The following is a 22,331-nucleotide window of genomic DNA, read 5'->3' as shown; positions in this document are numbered from 1 at the left end:
TAACAAGCAACATCGGTCATTGACATATTTAACGTAGGGTCAGCCTCTAAATTGTATTACAGTGGTGGCAGCGGTGGGATTCGTTGTTCCCCCCTGCCCTAGATATCCTCAAATTACGCTATATGGCTTTGACTATGCGGATCTTTGTTGCCAGTGTGATGTCTCTACTCTTTACTATTTTGTCGAGATTGGACATTGCTCTCCTCCCAAGAAGTAAGCGTCTTCTGATTTCCTGGCCACAGTCTGCATCTGCAGTAATCTTTGCGCCTAGAAATACAAAGTCTGTCACGGCCTCCACATTTTCTCCCTCCATTTTCCAGTTGTCAATCATTCTTGTTGCCATAATCTTGGTTTTTTTGATGTTTAGCTGCAACCCAGCTTTTGCGCTTTCTTTTTTCACCTTGATTAGAAGGCTCCTCAGCTCCTCCTCGCTTTCGGCCATCATATTGGTGGCATCCTTGAAGTGACTGGACAGACCTTGAAGGACCTTGAAGGTGACAGCCGACAGGGAGCTCTGGCGTGGGCTGGTCCATGAGGTCACAAAGAGTCAGAGACGACTGAACGAATGAACAACATATGCATATACACACACACAAAACACATATACACAGAAAGGGGGAAGAAAGGAAGAAAGGAAAGAGAAGAAGGGATAGAAAGAGGGAAAGAAGGGGGGAAGGAGAGAAGGAAATAAAAAAGTGAAAGAAGGAAAGAAAGAGGGAGGGAGGGAGGGAGGGAGGGAGGGAGGGAAGGAAGGAAGGAAGGAAGGAAGGAAGGAAGGAAGGAAGGAAGGAGGGAAGGATAGAACCAAAGAGCAAAGGAAGGGAGGAAAGAAACAGGTAGAGAAGGAAGAAAGAAAAAGGGAAAGAAGGAGGAAAAGAAAAAGAGGGAGGGAAGGAAGGAGAGAAAGAAAGGAAAGAAAAAGGGAGGGAAGGTTTGGCCACAGTCACTAATGAAAACACTGAAAAACACAGCGGAAGAGACTTAAAAAGCAAAAAAAAAAAATACATTACAACGCATGCGCATAACCAAATAAATACACATATACACAAATATATAAATACACACATATACACACACAAAATACATATACACAGACTAGGCAACAGCAACGTGTGGTAGGAGATGGCTAGTAATAGATAGATATGTAGCCCTCCATAAACTAGAATGAAACAGCTAGAAAATATTTGGCTTGCTGTCTGTGGATTGCAAATTTTCAAAACTGAGAGCTCACCTGCTGTACAGAATTCGATGATTTCACTCCACTCTGAAACCATGTAATCGCCATCAACTTGCTTTGACGCAGTCTGTACAGCCACTGTATACTCGGTTCTTGGGCTCAGGAACCAGTGTCCACGCACAGTCATTGGCAGGGGGACAGCTTTGGCCACTAGTTTTGTGGGCACATCCTAATTGGACAGGAAAAAAAGGAGGGAGAAAAATCAAAAACATACACAACAACAGCTGCTAATATTATCACAACCACACCCACTTTGACCACTGGAGTTATAGGAGCATAGAAGTGGAGGTTGCTTCATAGGCCCTTAAGTCCAAGCTCAATAGATATCTTGAGCAATGATCAATCTATCAGGAACAGGGAAACTGATGTTTCTGTTCGATGTTTGATGTTTTGTCTTATGTCTCCACGGTTCTGAACAATTACAGGCCAATCTCCAACCTCCCTTTTTTGGGTAAGGTGCTGGAGCGCGTGGTCGCCTCTCAGCTCCAGGGCTTTTTGGATGACATCAACTACCTAGGATCAGTCGCAGTCTGGTTTCAGGCCTGGTCACGGCACCGAGACAGCCTTGGTTGCCTTGGTGGATGACCTCCGTAGAGAGCTGGACAGGGGGAGTGTGACTTTGTTGGTTCTCTTGGACATCTCAGCGGCTTTCGATACCATCGATCATGGTATCCTTCTGGGTCGTCTCTCTGGGATGGGTCTCGGGGGCGCGGTTCTGTCGTGGCTCCGGTCCTTCCTGGAGGGACGAACCCAGATGGTGAAGCTAGGAGACGCCTGCTCGGATCTCTGGCCTTTGACCTGTGGGGTCCCGCAAGGTTCTATTCTGTCTCCCATGCTCTTCAACATCTACATGAAACCGCTGGGAGAGGTCATCCGGAGTTTTGGAGTTGGGTGCCATCTCTACGCAGATGACACACAACTCTACTACTCTTTTCCACCTAATTCCAAGGAGGCCTCTCAGGTGTTGGACTTTTGCACAACTGAGACTTATGTGCCAGCTGCGACCGTACCTCGCGAAGGCTGATCTGGCTGGGGTGGTCCATGCCTTGGTCACCTCTAGATTGGATTACTGCAATGCGCTCTACGTAGGGCTGCCCTTGAAAACGGCTCGGAAATTCCAACTGGTCCAACGGGCAGCAGCCATGATGCCAACTGGGGCTCTTTACAGAGAGAGGTCAACCCTCCTGTTTAAGGAGCTCCACTGGCTGCCATTTATTTTCTGAGCCCAATTTAAGGTGCAGGTGCTTACCTACAAAGCCCTGAACGGTTTGTGACCACCCTACCTGCGTGACCGCATCTCTGTCTACGAACCCACACGCTCACTTCGGTCATCTGGAGAGGCCCTGCTCGTGATCCCGTCCACGTCGCTAGCGCGCTTGGTGGGGATGCGAGACAGGGCCTTTTCTGTGGTGGCCCCCGGACTTTGGAACGCCCTCCCAAAAGATCTTAGACAGGCCCCTACATTGGCAGACTTCAGAAAGAATTTGAAAACCTGGCTGTTCCGATGTGCCTTCTCAGATTAGGAACCCCAATACCAAGTCCTAGAAGCACTTTAGTAGAACTAAGATCACCTCACACTGCACACTGCACTTACTTTATAATCCTACATTCCTCCTGCCACTTCAGCACTTTTAATCCTGTACCCACTACTCTGGCCGGCCCAGTTTTAAAGTGTCTCGACGTATTGCTATTGTTGTTGTTTATTCTGCTTAACTGTTTTTAATTTGCTTTAGGTATTGTTTTGTTGTACTGTGTTTTGTTGTACTGTGTTTTGAGGCTTCGGCCTGTGTAAGCCGCATCGAGTCCTGCGGGAGATGCTAGCGGGGTACAAATAAAGTTATAATAATAATAATAATTATGTCTGATATAACAGTCTGCGTTTTTTATTTAATTTTAGTTAAGTCATAATTTGTTTTTATATGTTGGATTGCCAAATTTCATTACTATGGATGTATTGTTGTTGTGTTTGGACATTGAATGTTTGCCTTTTGTGCTTGGATCTGCCCTGAATCCCTCCGTTGTATGAAGACATAGTAGCACCATCTGTTGTCGCGCAAAAGCTACAGGCATGGGTTACATGGAATACTTTATATTTCAGAATGCATGGAATTCTAAAGAGAATAACACCACCACCCTAGTTTCTTTCATAGTACAGAATGCAAATATAAATCTATGTGATACAAGTTCATTCCTGCCAGCAACAGAATCCAGACTTCGGAGTGGAATATTCCAACTCCTGCCAGGAGATTTTAGGCATCCCTTCTCCTAAAGCATTAAAGGCTTTAAATGCAAAATACAAATGTGGCTAATTGATCCAGATCCATTATTTATGGAAATGAGAAGGTTTAACGAGTTTGTTCTGAAAGTTAATGTATACCACTGCAGAAAACTAAAGAAGTAAAAGCAATAATAACAATCTAAGATGCAACAATGGGGTATCTGGGCTCACAGTACAATACAAACACAGAGTTACTGAACTCCTACATAACAAAACCAAGGTTTCGCTTGAAAATATAACAGAAGACTTTGAAGACTGCCCGGAAGCTTCAACTAGTCCAACGGTCGGCAGCCAGGTTGCTCGCCGGAGTGGCGTACTAGGAACAGTACACCACAGTACGCCTTGGGAAATCTGATCTGGCCACAGTGGTCCACGCTCTTGTTACATCCCGAATAGATTACTGCAACGCGCTCTACATGAGGTTGCCTTTGAAGTCTGTTCGGAAACTTCAATTAGTCCAACGGGTGGCGGCTAGGTTACTCACCGGAGCAACATACAGGGAGCATACCACCCCTCTGTTATGTCAGCTCCACTGGCTGCCGATCCAGTTCCGAGCACAATTCAAAGTGCTAGTTTTGACCTATAAAACCCTATACAGCTCCAGCCCAGCGTACATGTCCAAACGTATCTCTTTCTATGTCCCACCTCAGAGTTTAAGATCTTCTGGGGAGGCCCTGCTCTTGGCCCCGCCTCTATCACAAGTGAGGCTGGTGGGGACGAGAGACAGGGCCTTCTCAGTGGTGGCCCCTCGCCTGTGGAATTCACTCCCCGGGAAAATTAGGTCATCAACATCCCTCCTCTCCTTCAGAAGGAAGCTGAAAACATGGATATGGGACTAGGCCTTTGCGTAATCTGCCACAACAACAGAGAGGAAGCAGGCAGGGACATCTAATTACCTCTCAACAAAAGTTTGCTCCAGGCACAGTCAGCCCATTGTATGCTAATCAAGGTGGTCAGATGAAACATTCACACCCAGCTCCAGCAGACAAGAGTCCTTTGTCTCACCCTCGTCATTCCACGGATATATAAACCCTTTTTCCTAGTTCCAACAGACCTCGCTACCTCTGAGGATGCTTTCCATACATGCAGGCGAAACGACAGGAGAGAATGACTCTAGACCATGGCCGTACAGCCTGTAAAAACCTACAACAACCCAGCACAAAATGTCCTTTTGCATGGATATGCTGGAGTTTTTAAATTCACATTTTAACCCCCCCCCCCCAATAAAATATTTCTAGAACTAATCCATCCACTTGGAAGGCAAATTGCTATTTATTTATTTATTTATTTATTTGATGCACTTATTAACCGCCATTCTCAGCCCTTACGGGCGACTCATGGCGGTGTACAGTACACATAAAAAGACAGTTACAAAGGCCAGTATCAACAACATATAACTATACGACAAATACAAACTACATAAAAATCCGCTTCGTCTCTTAGTAGAATCATAGCCAGTCTCATCTTCCTTATACCATTCCAGTTCTCATTACCGTAATGTTGTTGCTTAGCACTTAATTAAATGCCCTCTCGAACAGCCAGGTCTTAAGGCTTTTTCGAAAGGACATGAGGGAGGGCGCCTGTCTGATGTGTGCCGGGAGAGTGTTCCACAGCCGGGGGGCCACCACCGAGAAGGCCCTCTCCCTCGTCCCCGCCAGCCGTGACAAAGCCTGTGTTTAAAATGACAGGGAATAAGCTGGGGAGCTGCTACATTTTTTTAAAAAGCAGACTGTGTAAAAGCAAGTTCTATTATCTTGCCAAGTCAATCCAACGCAAATCAACCCAAGTCTCTCAGATCCAGTTTTACACACACTGATTCGTATCCAAAGGAAGATCATCATACAAAACAGGAGCTTTTTTGTTGAGTTCCTGGGCCAGAGAAGTAGATGGCGGAAACAGAAGAATGGCCTGCCTCAGGGAAGCATGCTTGCCCCATCCATGTTCAACATCTACACAAATGACCAGTCACTGCCAGAAGGGACAGAGAGCTTCATCTACGCTGATGATCGTGCCATTACTGCTCAAGCAGGGAGCTTTGAGATGGTTGAACAGAAGCTCTCCGAAGCTCTAGGTGCTCTTACTGCCTACTACAGGGAAAACCAGCTGATCCCTAATTCATCTAAAACACAGACATGTGCTTTTCATCTCAAGAACAGACAAGCATCCCGAGCTCTGAAGATTACCTGGGAAGGAATCCCACTGGAGCATTGCAGCGCACCCAAATAACTGGGAGTCACTCTGGACCGTGCCCTGACCTACAAGAATCACTGCCTGAATATCAAGCAAAAAGTGGGTGCTAGAAACAATATGCTTACTGGCACAACCTGGGGATCACAACCAGACACAGTGAAGACATCCGCCCTTGCGCTATGCTACTCTGCTGCTGAGTATGCATGCCCAGTGTGGAACACATCTCACCACACTAAAACAGTGGATGTGGCTCTTAATGAGACATGCTGCATTATCATGGGGTGTCTGCGCCCTACACCACTGGAGAAATTACACTGCTTAGCCGGTATTGCACCACCTGACATCCGCCGGGAAGTAGCAGCCAATAGTGAAAGGACCAAGGCAGTGACATCTCCAGCTCATACCTTGTTTGGGCATCAGCCAGCATGTCATCTAGAAATAGTTTTCTAAGATCTACAGAGACACTCGCTGGAACACCCCAGCAAGCGAGAGTCCAAAAGTGGCAGGCTCAAACCCAGAGCCTCAATCCATGGCTGATACCCAATGAGAGACTCCCCCCTGGGAACACAGAAGACTGGGCGACTTGGAAGGCGCTGAACAGACTGCGCTCTGGCACCACGAGATGCAGAGCCAACCTTCAGAAATGGGGCTACAAAGTGGAATCCATGACATGCGAGTGTGAAGAGCAAACTACAGACCACCTGCTGCAATGCAACCTGAGCCCTGCTACAAGCACAATGGAGGACCTTCTTGCAGCAACACCAGAAGCACTCCAACTGGCCAGATACTGGTCAAAGGATATTTAATCAACTACCATGCTTGCAAACTCTGTGTCTTTTGTATGTTTGTTTGTTTATTCTGTCAAAAATGTAATACAACTGTTCGGTTGCCTGACACGATAAATAAAATAAATCATACAAACAATAGTTTCGGAATGGGTTCTTTTGACATTTGGTCCTTTGACGCAAATACCTGGAGCCCAAAGTCTGTGATATTTAAAAAGGAAGCTGTTCTTTCTGTTTAAAATTATTTTTTTAAGCACTGCATTGTTTTTTTGTGATACATTGCTCTTTCTAGTACTTGATCATGACAGCAAGGAATGATAACAGCTGTTCTAGCTTTCGACAGCTCATCATTTAGCCGACAGAGATCAGGACTTTCTTGCCTAACTGCCCCACTTGATCAGCTATAATAATCTCTGTGAATTTACTTAATCCAAACCAGATTTTATATGGGCTCAATTACACGAAGCTGACTTGACTGCAAATAAAAATAGCTACAAAGTAACAGGGTCAGGAGACTAGGAGATTTGCTGCTGTTTTGTAACATCAATTGCATTTTTTTTACTATTATGCAAGTGGGAGAATCTTCCATCAGCTTGCAGAGCACCACAATATTCTTCTAAGTCTTTATAGTTGACCTAGAACAATGTTTTCTTAATTCCTGCACCCAGGAACATCTTCTTTACTTAAGGGACATTGACAATATAGAGTGCATAGAGTGCTACCAGTATGCAGATGATACCCAGCTACTCTTGCGTCTCGAACCTGGGACAACTGTGACTCCTGAGAACTTTAGGCTGTGTTTGGAAGCAGTGATGAGTTGGCTGCGAGCAAGCAGACTAAAAGTGAATCCTGCAAAAACTGAGATACTCTAGCCCGACCAGCCGCCAGAATTAATCCAGTCTCTGCCTGATTTCAATGGGGAAGTTCTGGTTCCGTCTTCCACTGTTAAAAGCCTTGGGGTTGTGTTGGACTCATCTTTGATGATGGAGGCCCAGATCACTGCCATAAGTAAGCAGGCCTTTTTTCATCTTCGCCAGGCAAGGAAATTGGCATCCTACCTTTCGGTAGAAGCATTGGCAATGGTAATCTACGCAACAGTCACCACAAGGTTGGACTATTGCAATGCCTTATATGCCAGCCTTCCGAAGCCAACAACTCAGAAGATTCGGATGGTCCAAAATGCGGCGGCCAGGCTGCTAGCGGGATCATCTAAAAGATCCCATATTACACCGATTCTACAACAACTGCATTGGCTACCAATAGAACATCGGATCTCTTACAAGATACTGATCCTGACATTTAGAGCTCAAAATGGCCAAGGACCTTTATATCTTAGGGACCGCCTCATTCCTTTTTCCCATCAGTGGTTACCTCGATCCACCCAAGAAAACCTCCTATATATACCAGGCCCTAGGGAGGTACACCTGGAAGCTACAAGGTGTAGAGCTTTTTTGATCTATGCTCCAATTCTGTGGAACTCATTGCCTCCATATATTAGAGCAATGTCGGAGTTGCGACCTTTTGTAAAGGCGCTCAAGACTTGGCTGTTTGGTTGTGCATTTAAGTAAAGTGATCAGATCTAATTTGCCAAATAGTCACTGTTGTATGTTTTTATGTTGAATGTTTTTATATTGTGTAAATGCTATTTTAAATTGTAAGTCGCTCGGAGCATCTTGGTGGAGAGCGACTAATTAAGAAATAAAGTGAAGTGAAGTGAAGGGAATATCATCATAATTTGGACTCAGTGTCCATCCTGATAAAATTGCATCTGCTCAGATCCAAAAGACAGGGGTGCCAAACTGATGGAATAATAATAAGCATTCCTCAAGTTAGAGTACCCATCATATGAAGTTTAAAAACACAACCCCCAAATTTATCAACAAGGCAAGACTAATATATTATACTAAAGATGTGAAATGGCAGAATCCCAGTAGAGATCACATACAGTTCCCAACTAAACCACTTAGACGTATCATTAATGGAGCATAATGTAGTATGGACAGTAATACTGCCCTCTCAAAGACAGCCTCCCATTTTAAAATATTTACAGGAAGACATACAACATGGATGGGAAGACAGGTACAATATCTTGCCGCAAACCCAGATGCTAACTCTGCCCTTTGTTGTTGTTGTTCATTTGTTCAGTCGTTTCCAACTCTTCATGACCTCATGGACCAGCCCATGCTAGAGCTCCCTGTCTGCCGTCACCACCCCCAGTTCCTTCAGGGTCAATACAGTCACTTCAAGGATCCCATCCATCCATCTTGCCCTAGATCGGCCCCTCTTCCTTTTTCCTTCCTTTCCCCCCAGCAAAATTGTCTTCTCTAGGCTTTCCTTTCTTCTCATGATGTGGCCAAAGTACTTCATCTTTGCCTCTACTATCCTTCCCTCCAGTGAGCAGTCAGACTTTATTTCCTGAAGTATGGACTGGTTGGATCTTCTCGCAGTCCAAGGCACTCTCAAAACTTTCCTCCAACACCACAGTTCAAATGCATCTATCTTCCTTCGTTAAGCCTTCCCTGTGGTCCAGCTCTCACATCCATAGGTGACTATGGGGAATACCATTGCTTTAACTATGCGGATCTTCTTTGCCAGTATGATGTCTGTACTCTTCACTATTTTATCGAGATTGGATATTGCTCTCCTCCCAAGAAGTAAGCATCTCCTGATTTCCTGGATGCAGTCTGCGTCTGCAGTCATCTTTTCACCTAGAAATACAAAGTCTGTCAGTGCCTCCATGTTTTCTCCCTCTATTTCCCAGTTGTCATTCATTCTTGTTGCCAAAATCTTGGTAAACTCTGCCCTATATATTGTGAAATGCTATATCACATTACTGACAATATTGGGGGGTACTTGTACTTGCTTCTTCTGTAATGTGATGTATGTCATCTTCTGTCAAGATGGGTGGATGTCTTCTCAGTCTTTGTGGCTCCAGGAGCCCAAATAAACAGAGCTGGCTACATGGTTTGGGCCCAGGAATCACGTGATGCGGCCACCGGGTGCAATCCACACAGGGCCCACACCTAGTAAGACCTGGATCTTATCTTAAGATCTGGATCTTACCAGGTACTTAATTAACAAAACCTTGGTTTGTTCTGAATTAATTTGGTTTTACCAGAGGTGCTGTTTGGACACTTCCAGCAAAACCAAGACAGCTCCCAGTTTTTGGGCCTGTCTGGATGGTCCCTAAGTCAGAACTCTAAGTGAACTGATAGAAGAAGAAGGAAAATCACCACCACCATCATCTACTTATCCACAGCAGTCCAAAAAGACTCTCAGGGCATGAGATTTATTTATAAAAGACCTCTGATGCTTTAGTTGTTGCCTGCTGGGATCAGGATGAAATGTCCTTCTCTAAATAATATGACCTTTTAATTTTCCTTTCTTCGGGGATATCAGGAAGAACCACGGCTAGAGACAGGGTGTTGGGAGGTTACTCATTACATTACACCTAGCCTACAAAAGAGTATTGGCTTTCAGGAATGCAAAAGTAGCAATCTAGGGGTGAAGAGGTATTGACAAGCTGGAATGAAGAGAGATATTAACAAGCTGGAATGTGTCCAGAGGAGGGCGACTAAAAAGATCAAGGGTCTGGAGAACAAGCCCTATGAGGAGCAGCTTAAAGAGCTGGGCATGCTTAGCCTGAAGAAGAGAAGGCTGAGAGGAGACATGATAGCCATGTATAAATATGTGAGAGGAAGTCACAGGGAGGAGGGAGCAAGCTTGTTTTCTGCTGCCCTGGAGACTAGAATGCAGAACAATGGCTTCAAACTGCAAGAAAGGAGATTCCATCTGAACATTAGGTAGAACTTCCTGACTGTGAGAGCCATTCAGCAGTGGAACTCTCTGCCCGGAATGTGGTGGAAGCTCCTTCTTTGGAAGCTTTTAAACAGAGGCTGGATGGCCATCTGTTGGGGGTGCTTTGAATGCAATTTCCCTGCTTCTTGGCAGGGGGTTGGACTGGATGGCCCATGGGGTCTCTTCCAACTCTATAATAGGAGTATTAACTCCCCCTCCCCCACAAACATTTTATGGCATTGCCACTAGAAAGCCATTATTTGTTTTTTGCATCCAGGACCCTTGTAAAGCTGATTAGTCCTCATGACAAAATTTAATTGAAAAAAAGGAGCCTCCTGGATCTAGAGACTATGGATTAAGGCTCCCCAAAGGTTAAATGCTTCTAATTACATAATTGATGACTCATAGCTAGCTAGGCTCCAGTCAAAACAACTTTCGATAATGGCAAAAGAAAAGTTTATAAAAGAGGCAACTTCAGGAGAATCATATAAATGCTTCCTGACCTGTGGCAAAGAGGCTTAGTTGGACTCACATCTTAAAAGTAGCCTCATTTGACCCTTGTCCTGCTTTTTCAGCACACCCAGGTGGGCTAGCATTAGTCAAGGGGCAACCAGGGTCTCAAAAGTCACTCACTCTATTTGCTTTGGCACTTCTCCCTTTCCTTGCTGCTGTGCTAATCTCACTTCCAGAGGAGTGAAAACTCAATGAAAACTTTAGCCCAGGGATGAAGAATGTGACAAATGCAAGATACTCCACTTAGGCAATATATTGCATTGGTCACCCTTGATGAAGGCATGGTTATCAAGTTTGCAGACAACACGAAATACTCCAAATACTCCAATACTTCAGAGGACAGCAGCAGAATTCAAAACGATCTGAACAGATTGGAGAGATGGGCCAAAACCTAACAAAATGAAGTTTAACCGTGACAAATGCAAGATACTCCACTTAGGCAGAAAAAAATGAAATGCAAAGATACGGAATGGGGGACGCATGTCTCAAGAGCAGTACATGTGAAAAAGATCTTGGAGTCCTCGTGGACAACAAGTTAAACATAAGCCAACAATGTGATGTGGCGGCAAAAAAAAAAAAAAAAAAGCCAATGGGATTTTGGCCTGTATCAATAGGAGTACAGTGTCTAGGTCCAAGGAAGTAATGCTACCCCTCTATTCTGCCTTGGTTAGACCACACCTGGAATACTGTGTCCAATTCTGGGCACCACAATTGAAGAGAGATATTGACAAGCTGGAATGTGTCCAGAGGAGGGTGACTAAAATGATCAAGGGTCTGGAGAACAAGCCCTATGAGGAACGGCTTAAGGAGCTGGGCATGTTTAGCCTGAAGAAGAGAAGGCTGAGAGGAGATATGATAGCTATGTATAAATATGTGAGAGTCATAGAGAGGAGGGAGCAAGCTTGTTTTCTGCTGCCCTGGAGACTAGGATGCAGAAAAATGGCTTCAAACTACAAGAAAGGAGATTCCATCTGAAGATGAGGAAGAACTGCCTGACTGTGAGAGCCGTTCAGCAGTGGAACTCTCTACCCCGGAATGTGGTGGAGGCTCCTTCTTTGGAAGCTTTTAAACAGAGGCTGGATGGCCATCTGTCAGGGGTGCTTTGAATGCAATATTCCTGCTTCTTGGCAGGGGGTTGGACTGGATGGCCCATGAGGTCTCTTCCAACTCTTTGATTCTATGATTCTATGATTTCATTGTGAAGGTGGAGGAAGGAACATGAGATCATTGCCTTCCATAAGAATTCTGTCAACCCCTCCTTATTTTTATTAGCCCCCACATTTCTAATATTATCACTTACAACCCCAGTTGAGCACTTAGAAACACAAGAAAGAAAAGGAGACAATCTATATAAATAAAAATGTAATGTTCGTTTGTGGGATTAACAGAATTCAAAAACCACTGGACGAATTGACACCAAAGTTGGACACAAGGCACCTAACAACCCAATGTATGTCCACTCAAAAAATTATTTTGTCACTTGGGAGTTGTAGTTGCTGGGATTTATAGTTCACCTACAATCAAAGAGCATTCTGAACCCCACCAATGATGGAATTGAACCAAGCTTGGCACACAGAACTCCCAAATTCAAATGCAAAAATACAAACAGATCATTACCTTAAGTATGGCTAACCATACATTGTAGTTGGGTGGTAACCAGTGCAGAATTTACACACAAGGTAAGCAAGCCACTCTTCGGGGCAGTGTTCTTTGGTTTTGGAGTTGTAGTTCACCTACATCCAGAGATCACTGTGGACTCAAACAATGATGGATCTGGACCAAACTCTACAGAAAGATTCAATATGCTCAAATGTGAACACTGGTAGAGTTTGGGGGAAAATAGACTCTTGACATTAGGGAGTTGTAGTTGCAACTGTAGTTACAATCACAGAGCACTCTGAACCTCACGAACGATAGAATTGGGCCAAACCTCCTACACAGAACCCCCATGTGGGTCGCAGCAATACGTGGCAGGGGACGGCTAGTTGACCAATAAAATGTGAACACGGCAAATTTAAATTTTCAATATTGCATACTCTGAGTCTGCAACGCTATAAATTTGAGAAAATAAAGAAAATCAGATGGCGGCATTTCTTTAATGTTACCTTCTGTTTTGCCCCCTGATTGCAGGTCTTCCACTTTCTATAACAGGATTCCGGCTTTACAAGAAATCATCAAGTGGAGCAACTCTATCTCTTGTGGCCTCAATAGGGACAAAAGCTTTTGTACTACATATGTTAAGCAGCTCAACAGTGTAAGAATGTCTGTCTCATCACCAGGACCAGATTAAGACCTACTGAAGCCCTAAAGCATGTCATGGTTAATAGAACTTATAGGAAAATGTATTATTGTGAGCATTATTTGAAATGAGACACCTCATAAGATAAAAGAAATGTTCAAAAACAAATAAACATTGATATTTTGGGGCCCTGAACAGCGGCTTACTTACCTTGTGTGTAAATTCTGCACTGGGTACCACCCAACAATGTATGGATAGCCAGCCATACTTAAGGTAATGATCTGTGTGTATTTTTGCATTTGAATTTCAATTGATTACAATACCCTTTCACAAACTCTCCCAAGCTTGTAGATGCTGCTGCAGCAGTGAAGTACCGTATATTCCGGCGTATAAGACGACTGGGCATATAAGATGACCCCCAACTTTTCCAGTTAAAATATAGAGTTTGGGATATACTCACCGTATAAGACTACCCCTCTTCCTATGTACAACAAATAAAATTTAAAAAAACCCATCAGATTTGATTTCAATTTGGTAATTTTCCTATTACTGTACCTCTTTCTCTGCCTCTCAGATTTCGCACATGCGCACTTGCACCGCTGCACTGCAGTCTTCAGGAGCGAAATCTGAGAGGCAGAGGAGGAGGTACAGTAATAGGATACAAGGGCGGGCCAGACAGGTAAAAGAGGTGTGATTTTCTGGGCCAAGGGCCACTCTATCTCTTTTTTCCATACCCCGGGTGCCCCGGACACCTGAAGCTTGCTCCGCCCTTCACTTACATCTTCCCGGTGAGGTGCCCCTTCACCTCACCATCAGGACCGCATTGTCCATGAATCCTGATGAATGGATTTTCTTCTACTGTACTTGTACAGTGTCACCCTTAATGCTTTCATACAGCAAGGCCGTGGCCACTGACATCTTTGAGCTCCCCCCACCATATACAGCAACCACAGATTCTCCAATCCAGATTGGAAGTTTCTGCACCCGCTCTAGAAGATGACTGCCGGCATATAAGACTACTCCTAGCGTATAAGACTACTCACAGCATATAAGTCTACTCCCAGTGTATAAGACGTCCCCTGACTTTTGAGAAGATTTTCTTGGGTTAAAAAGTAGTCCTATATGCCAGAAAATACAGTATGTTGAAGGTGTGGCCTGTGAATTAGGCCACCTTCAAAACTCTGGGATTAGTCCAGAGCTTCCTGGAAGCTCCAGAGTAAATCCTGTTTCCCCTTGAGCCACATTAACAGCTGGACGCAGCCCGTCTGCTGCAAATCCAGCCACGTCTCATTTGGACCCCTGCAGAAGCTATATGGTGAGTCCATATTATTTGGTCCATGTAGACATAGCCTCAGCCGAACAGCACCACTGCACCAAAATATCTGAATACTAATAACTACTTAGCAAGTGGTGGTAGCATTTCTGGATTTATAATGTTCTTTACAGTGGGCTTGGTAGTAGTATTAAGCATAATTAATCCACATTCTAATCCTATTTGGTAGTGAATAGAACGGCTAGAGTAAGGAGAATGCTAAAATATCTCTGATAGATTCCAGTTCCATTGCAATTCATTAACCTAATATGTTTGTCTACCTCATAACGGAAATGAAGAATTAAGAGTGTTTTCAGTCCTGTTAATATCAACCACTGGCTGCCAGTTTGTTTCTTGGAACAACTCATGATAATGCTTATCCATAAAAACCCACATACTTTAGGACTTGTAGATCCCCAAAATTACCCTATTATGAGTTTTCATTAAGTACTATGTTCTCAATATCTCCTTCTAATACAACTTGACTGCGTACCAGAGATTAAAACCAATTCAGTGTGGTGGTTTGAGTGTTAGACAATGACCCTGGGAGTCCAAGGATTGAGTCTCCACTTAGCCATGGAAACCTCTTGGGTGATCTCGAACAAGTCATACTTCTCAGACACAAAGGAAGACAATGGCAAAACCCCTCTGAACAAATCTTGCAAATAGAATCCTGTAGCAGATTCATTTTAGTGTCATCACAGACCACAAAAAACTTGAAGGCACCAACAGCAATACATTAAGATCACCTCAATGCTATGGAATGTCTTCCTATATAGACCTTCTATAGCAGTGTTTCTCAACCTGGGGGTCGGCATGCCGGGGGGGGGGGGGGTGAGGGGTCACCAAAGACCATGTTGCAACCCAGAGCAGGGAACAAGACCATTAGATAACAAACCACCACACTAAACTGTGGGAAAAACAATCCCTTTTTATTGATGAAAAATAGTTACAAAATAGAAGAAAATGCAAAGTCAAAAGCCACAGTAAAATTCAGCAGTCAAGAATATCCATGAACTTGATCAAAATTCCAAAAGCCACACTGTAAAAACCTGGAAACTGTTAGCAAACCACTAACCGTCCTTGGAGAACTAGAAGCCTCTTGGGATGTAGGCCATGAGAAACGGGAAATCTGCCAAGGTAATGCCTCAGTCTAAACGATGCCTGATCTAACGAGACAATCCGGTGAAAGGCACTTAAAATTGAAGAAACTGTTTCGTGACATGCCTCCAGGCTTTGAAGTCTGTGTTTCCCTTTCCCTTAATCTGCTTGACCTTTGCAGACTCTGCGATTCACTCCTGTTTTTCCAAATCTATCTTTTTCTATCCTCATTAAGGAAGCCAGGTGCTAACTCCTCTGGAGAGCTATCAGCGCTTGGCTCTGCAGAATTCTCATCGGAATGTGCAGTTTCACTTTCCAAGCCACTGACCTCAGTATCAACACTTTCATTACCATCAGGAAAAAAAAATACATGTTCAGTAACATCAGGACAAACAATCAGAGAATCAGGTTCAGGTTCAGGAATCAGAGAATCAGGTTCAGGAATCAGAGAATCAGGTTCAGGTTCACACGCAGGCTGAACCCCAACAGACCATCAGAAAACACAGTATTTTCTGTTGGTCATGGGGGTTCTGTGTGGGAAGTTTGGCCCAATTCTCTCATTGGTGAAGTTCAGAATGCTCTTTGATTGTAAGTGAACTATAAATCACAGCAACTACAACTCCCAAATGGCAAGGTCTATTTTCTCCAAACTCCACCAGTGTTCACATTTGGGCAAATCGAGTATTCGTGCCAAGTTTGGTCCAGATCCATCATTGTTTGAGTTTACAGTACTCTCTGAATGTAGCTGAACTACAACTCCAAAACACAAGGCCAATGCCCACCAAACCCTTCCATTATTTTCTCTTGGCCATGGGAGTTCTGTGTACCAAGTTTTGTTCATTTCCATCATTGGAATGCTCAGAATGCTCTTTGATTGTAGGGGTGAACTATAAATCCCAGCAACTACAACTCCCAAATGACAAAATCAACCCCCCTCCAACTCCACCAGTATTCAAATTTGGGCATATGGGATATTTGTGCCAGATTTGGTCCAGTGAGTGAAAATACATCTTGCATATTGGATATTAACATGACGATTCATAACAGTAGCAAAATTACAGTTATGAAGTAGTGATGAACAGAATGTTATGGTTGGGGGTCACCCCAACGTGAGGAACTGGATTAAGGGGTCATGGAATTAGGAAGGTTGGGAAACACTGTTCTATAGCATACTTCCCTTTTTACATTGTACAAATGTGTCTCTTTTTGGAAAAGTCTTGAAAGAGATTTGAAGGATTATGTCTTTTTTGTTACATTTACATATCACCATTCCACTAATGAGTCCACAGGGGCATATGTTCTTCTCCTCCACTTTATCTTTGCAACAACCTCTGATGTACGTCAGATAGCTAGAGAATTTGAAGGGGAGAGAGGAAGGGACCAAGGTCATCCAACCAGTTTCCTGACTCAGGAGGGCTACTACACAAATCTCCTAAGACCCTGTCCAGCATCCCAATCATGACAGCATGCTGTCTCTCTACATTGGTAGGCTTTCTGCATGGTGAGCTCCAAATTATTTTAGGATTTATTGCTGCATTATGGACTCTTAAATACATTTTGTACATATTTATACACTTCAGCATAATCCTTTCACGTCTATGATTAGAGTCAGGCTGGGGTTTTTTAATGCTGCGGAAATCCTTGAGCTATGGATGACACATCACTGGAACAAATCATCTCAACCTAGAGCTTTGTGGGATTCCCATTTGCACATGGAAATCCTATGTGAGCCATGATCATCCAGATTCATGTCAGTGTTGGGGTTAGGTTCTGTATGGCTGGAACGGGACTCAGTATTGCCAGAGCATATGTCTGCATTATTATTATTATTATTATTATTATTATTATTATTATTATTATTATTATTCTAGGCAACTCCTGGAACGATTCCATCAGCGCTGCCTTCAGAAAATCCTGCAAATCTCTTGGATAGACAAGCGGACAAATGTCAGCATGCTGGAAGAAGCATTGAAGCGATGGTCCTCCGCCATCAACTCCGCTGGACCGGCCACATAGTCTGGATGCCTGACCACCATTTCCCAAAGCAGCTGCTCTTTGGAAAATCCTGCAAATCTCTTGAGAAGACAGGCAGACAAACGTCAACGTGCTGGAAGAAGCAAAGATCACCAGCATTGAAGCGATGGTCCTCTGCCATCAACTCCACTGGACTGGCTACGTTGTCCGGATGTCCGACCACCGTCTCCCAAAGTAGTTGCTCCAAACTCAAGAACAGAAAATGGAATGCTGGTGGGCAGGAAAAGAGATTTAAAGATGGGCTCAAAGCCAACCTTAAAAACTCTAGTATAGACAATGAGAACTGGGAAGCCCTGGCCCGTGAGCGCTCCAGCTGGAGGTCAGCTGTGACCAGCAGTGCTGTAGAATCTGAAGAGGCATGAATAGAGGGCGAAAGAGAGAAACATGCCAAGAGGAAAGCACATCAAGCCAACCTTGACCGGGACCGTCTTCCACCTGGAAACCAATGCCCTCACCGCAGGAGAATTTATTTATTTATTTATTTCTCACACTTCTACCCCGCCCTTCTCAACCCCTGAGGGGGAACTCAGGGCGGCTTACAAAAAGGCACAATTCGATGCCAGCACAACAACAAGGTAAAAAATAAAACATATAAACAGTAATTAAAACAATTAAAACAATCCATTATACATCACAATCCCTAAAACAATCTAGTGCTCAACGTTTACCAGCTCAGAGTCCGTAAATTCAAATTCCACATGGTCCCAAATCCATGTTTTTAATTTCCTTCTAAAGGAGAGGAGGGATGTCGATGACCTAATTTCCCCGGGGATTGAGTTCCACAGATGAGGGGCCACCACCGAAAAGGCCCTGCTCCTCGTCCCCACCAATCTCACTTGTGATAGAGGTGCAGCTGAGAGCAGTGCCTCCCCAGAAGATCTTAAACTCCGAGGCGGGACGTAGAAGGAGATGCATTCGGACAGATACGCTGGGCCGGAACCATATAGGGTTTTGTAGATGCAGATCAAGAATAGGGTTCCACAGTAATCTACGGACCCACCACAAGTACACTGATCTTGAAAGACTATCCCACTCAGACAATGAGGGATCACCTAAGAGATGTCTGCATTGCTGAAGCAAATGAGCAACACCATTTTAGAACAGCCATTGATTTGATGTTGACAGTGCCATGCATAGTTATTTATTTATTTGTTTTGTTTTGTTTTGTTTGGGTTTCTTTTGATGTTGTTTTTACCCTCTCTTCAAAATACCTATTTTGCTACAAGATTAAGTTGTGGGTTTCATCTCTTTGAAGTACTTGTAGGGTGAATGTTCGACACCCTTCTTTTAATAGCTTTTCTTTTTAATTCACACCTTCCCTTGAAACCTATCACTTCAAAGGAAAAAAAAAATCCATGTATAGCACGAGCAAAAGATGTAACTCTTTAGCCGGAATCAATAGGAAAATTGATATGCTTGTCAATTCATACACAAATTACTGGTCCGGGATATTTTTAGTTGCTCCTTTTACAAAAAGGGGGAATTTTGTATGCCTTTTGTCTATATATATATATACTAGCGGTCTCCAGCCACGCGTTGCTGTGGCCCAGTCTGGTGATTTGGAAAATAAAGTAATTAGAAAGTGCTGGTTTCTAATATGTGTAATGCCTTTATGCTTGTGAGTAAACAGTATTTCTTGATGTTTCTTTGACAGTGTTGATGTAGAGATTGTCTGGCTTGCCTACTCTGGAACATGCAACATATCATTGTCCATGTTTAGGAGTCCCTTTCAAATCTATAATACTTTATCTCTGTGTGTGTGAATTATATATATCTATGGCTAGATGGCTCTCTGTCAGGGGGGCTTTGGTTACGTCTTCTTGCCCTGGTGAAGGGAGTTGGACTGGATGGTCTCAAGTATTTTCTGTTGGTCATGGGGGTTCTGTGTGGTAAGTTTGCCCCAATTCTGTCGTTGGTGGGGTTCAGAATGCTCTTTGATTGCAGGTGAACTATAAATCCCAGCAACTACAACTCCCAAATATGAAGGTCTATCTTCCCCAAACTCCATCTGTGTTCATATTTGGGCATATGGAATATTTGTGCCAAGTTTGGTCCAGATCCATCATTGTTCAAGTCCACAGTGCTCTCTGGGTGTAGGTGAACTACAAGTCCCAAACTCAAGATCAATGCCCACCAAACTCTTCCAGTATTTTCTGTTGGTCATGGGAGTCCTTTGTGCCATGTTGGGTTCAATTCCATCATTGGTGGAGTTCAGAATGCTCTTTGATTGTAGGTGAACTTAAATCCCAGCAACTACAACTCCCAAATGACAAATTCATAATTTTTGAGTGATGGTCACTCCTTGTGTTGTGAGACATTTTTTTTTTTGCCAAATTTGGTGTGATTTCGTTCATTGGTTCTTTTGTTTTTAAGGTACTCATTATGCACAGAGCATATATATCTTAATTTACTATATATATATATATATATATACACACACACACACACTATACACACACACACGCACTATATATATATATATATATATAGAGAGAGAGAGAGAGAGAGAGAGAGAGAGAGAGAGAGAGAGAGTAAACTAAGCCAAAGGACATAGGTACTAGTGTATTCAGAAAAACTAAGGATACTAGAACTACTAGGCTTGGTTGATTAAAAAAATGGTTCAAAACTAATTTCAGATGTAGGGGGCACTGATGGCTCAAATCGGAATTAAATTCTGAATTTTTCTGAAAAATTCGGAACTTTCCAAAATTTCCAAAATTTCCGAATCGCTTTGTTAATTGGGGACGCGATTGCGCAATACGCAAAAAACAGCAAAAGGTACTGGAAAAGTATACGATTGAAAGTATGGGATTTGTAGTATCTTTCTAGGCAATGCACAGCAATCAAAGAAGAAGAACCAAACAGCCCTGAGAGCTTTTGGGGCCTTGTGAGCTGATTTCACAAGTTAGGAAAGTATCGGCATGAAACTATGGGGTTTGTAGTATCTTTCTAGGCAACGCACAGCAATCAAAGAAGAAGAAAAACCAAACAGCCCTGAGAGCTTTTGGGGCCTTGTGAGCTGATTTCACATGTTAGGGAAGTAAAAGCGTGAAAGTATGGGATTTGTAGTATCTTTCTAGACAATGCACAGCCATCAAAGAAAAACAAACAGCCCTGAGAGCTTTTGGGGCCTTGTGAGCTGATCTCACAAGTTAGGGAAGTATAGGCATGAAACTATGGGCAGAGGCGGCGCTAGGTAATTTTCAACGGTAAGCAAACAGTATTTTGCCCCCCCCCCCCAAACCAATCACTGATATATATTTTCTATTCGTTGTGGGAGTTCTGTGTGCCATATTTGGTTCAATTCCATCATTGGTGGAGTTCAGAATGCTCTTTGATTTTTGGTGAACTAGACATCCCAGTAACTACAACTCGCATATGTCAAGGTCTTTTTTCCCCAAGAGCGCCTCAAGAGCGCCCCTGGGCAAAATCAACTATACTGCAAATGCTTACTTTGCATAATGGGTTGAGCCACCCCTGGCTATGGGGTTTGTAGTATCTTTCTAGGCAATGCACAGCAATCAAAGAAAAAACAAACAGCCCTGAGAGCTTTTAGGGCCTTGTGAGCTGATTTCACAAGTTAGGAAAATATAGGCATGAAAGTATGGGATTTGTAGTGTCTTTTTAGGCAACTCACAGCAAACAAAGAAAATAACAAACAGCCTTGCCTTTTTTTGCCTTGGAAGTTGATTTCACTACTTTAGGAAGGAGAGTTTGTGTTCAAAGAGTGGCTTGAATTGATGGGAGATTTAGTTTTTTTGAGGCAATGTGCAACGCAATCTAAAAAAAACACAGAGGCTAGATAGACCAGCTACAATGTTGGCTTTTAAAAATGTTGGAGTGGGTGCTTTGGTTCCTCTGTGTTGCTCCTCCCACCCACACCACTCACGCACCCACTACCATTGCGGTGCCCACCTATCCCAAACCCTAACAGCAACAACACACAAGTGGCAAGGCAGGCTGCCCACTGCCCGGCCAGCCAAGCAGGCAGGCAGCCAGGCACGGCAGGCAACAGCTTAGGAAGGGCAAAGAGACTTCCAGGTTTTTAAAATGCTTTGAAATCGCTTCAAAAAGGCAAGTTTAGCGAAATTATTACGAGTAATGAGTTATCCGACATGGCTCTATCCATCCCTAAGAACTTCCTATCTATGTGCTGTTTTTTCTTCCTTTCCTATACAATCTCTCATCATGTGCTCAGAATTGTATGGAGACAGCACGGTATGAAGTTCCGTTTTCCTTATAAAACTGTGGATGCTCACCAGAATTTAACAACTCTGTATTGACTATGAGATGCTGACCTTCTCACATGGGTTATGGATGAGCTGCCACCAATCTTTCAAACAACATTATTTTCCTTCCCACTGAACATGACATGAACTACAGAGCTGAATACTGCAATCCAAACACATACCATCTCATGCAAAAATACACTTCAGCTCACTGATCAGGCCACGTTCTTGCCTCAGGTCTAGAGCTACACACACTTCAGCTTTTGGAGTCCTGGACATACAATCAAATCACGAGGTACGGTCGAGGTACGATCGCAGCTGGCGCACAAGTCTTAGTTGTGCACAACTAAGACTTGTGCGCCAGCTGCGACCGTACCTCGCAAAGGCTGATTTGGCCAGGGTGGTCCATGCCTTAGTCACCTCTAGATTGGATTATTGTAATGCGCTCTAGGTGGGGCTGCCCTTGAAATTGGCTTGGAAATTCCAACTGGTTCAACGGGCGGTGGCCAGGATGTTAACTGGCGATCCTTACAGAGAGAGGTCAACCCTCCTGTTTAAGGAGCTCCATTGGCTGCCATATACCTACCAAGCCCAATTCAAGGTGCAGGTGCTTAC

At 43.7% G+C, this 22,331-nt stretch overlaps 1 protein-coding gene across 2 annotated transcripts in view; it reads right to left on the bottom strand.

Annotated features, from left to right (window-relative positions):
* Positions 1–22,331, bottom strand: part of PHYHIPL (phytanoyl-CoA 2-hydroxylase interacting protein like) — a 193,338-nt gene that overhangs the window by 11,001 nt on the left and 160,006 nt on the right. For both annotated transcript variants that reach the window (XM_060768957.2, XM_060768956.2), the window contains one exon: positions 1,232–1,406. In XM_060768957.2, coding sequence (XP_060624940.1) covers positions 1,232–1,406 — 175 coding nt within the window. The remainder of the gene's footprint in view (positions 1–1,231; positions 1,407–22,331) is intronic.

This window comes from Anolis sagrei, chromosome 3, assembly GCF_037176765.1.
Source record: "Anolis sagrei isolate rAnoSag1 chromosome 3, rAnoSag1.mat, whole genome shotgun sequence".
NCBI lineage: Eukaryota > Metazoa > Chordata > Lepidosauria > Squamata > Dactyloidae > Anolis > Anolis sagrei.
The sequence above is the reverse complement of the archived record's forward strand: the minus strand, read 5'-3'. Positions and strand labels throughout refer to the sequence as shown.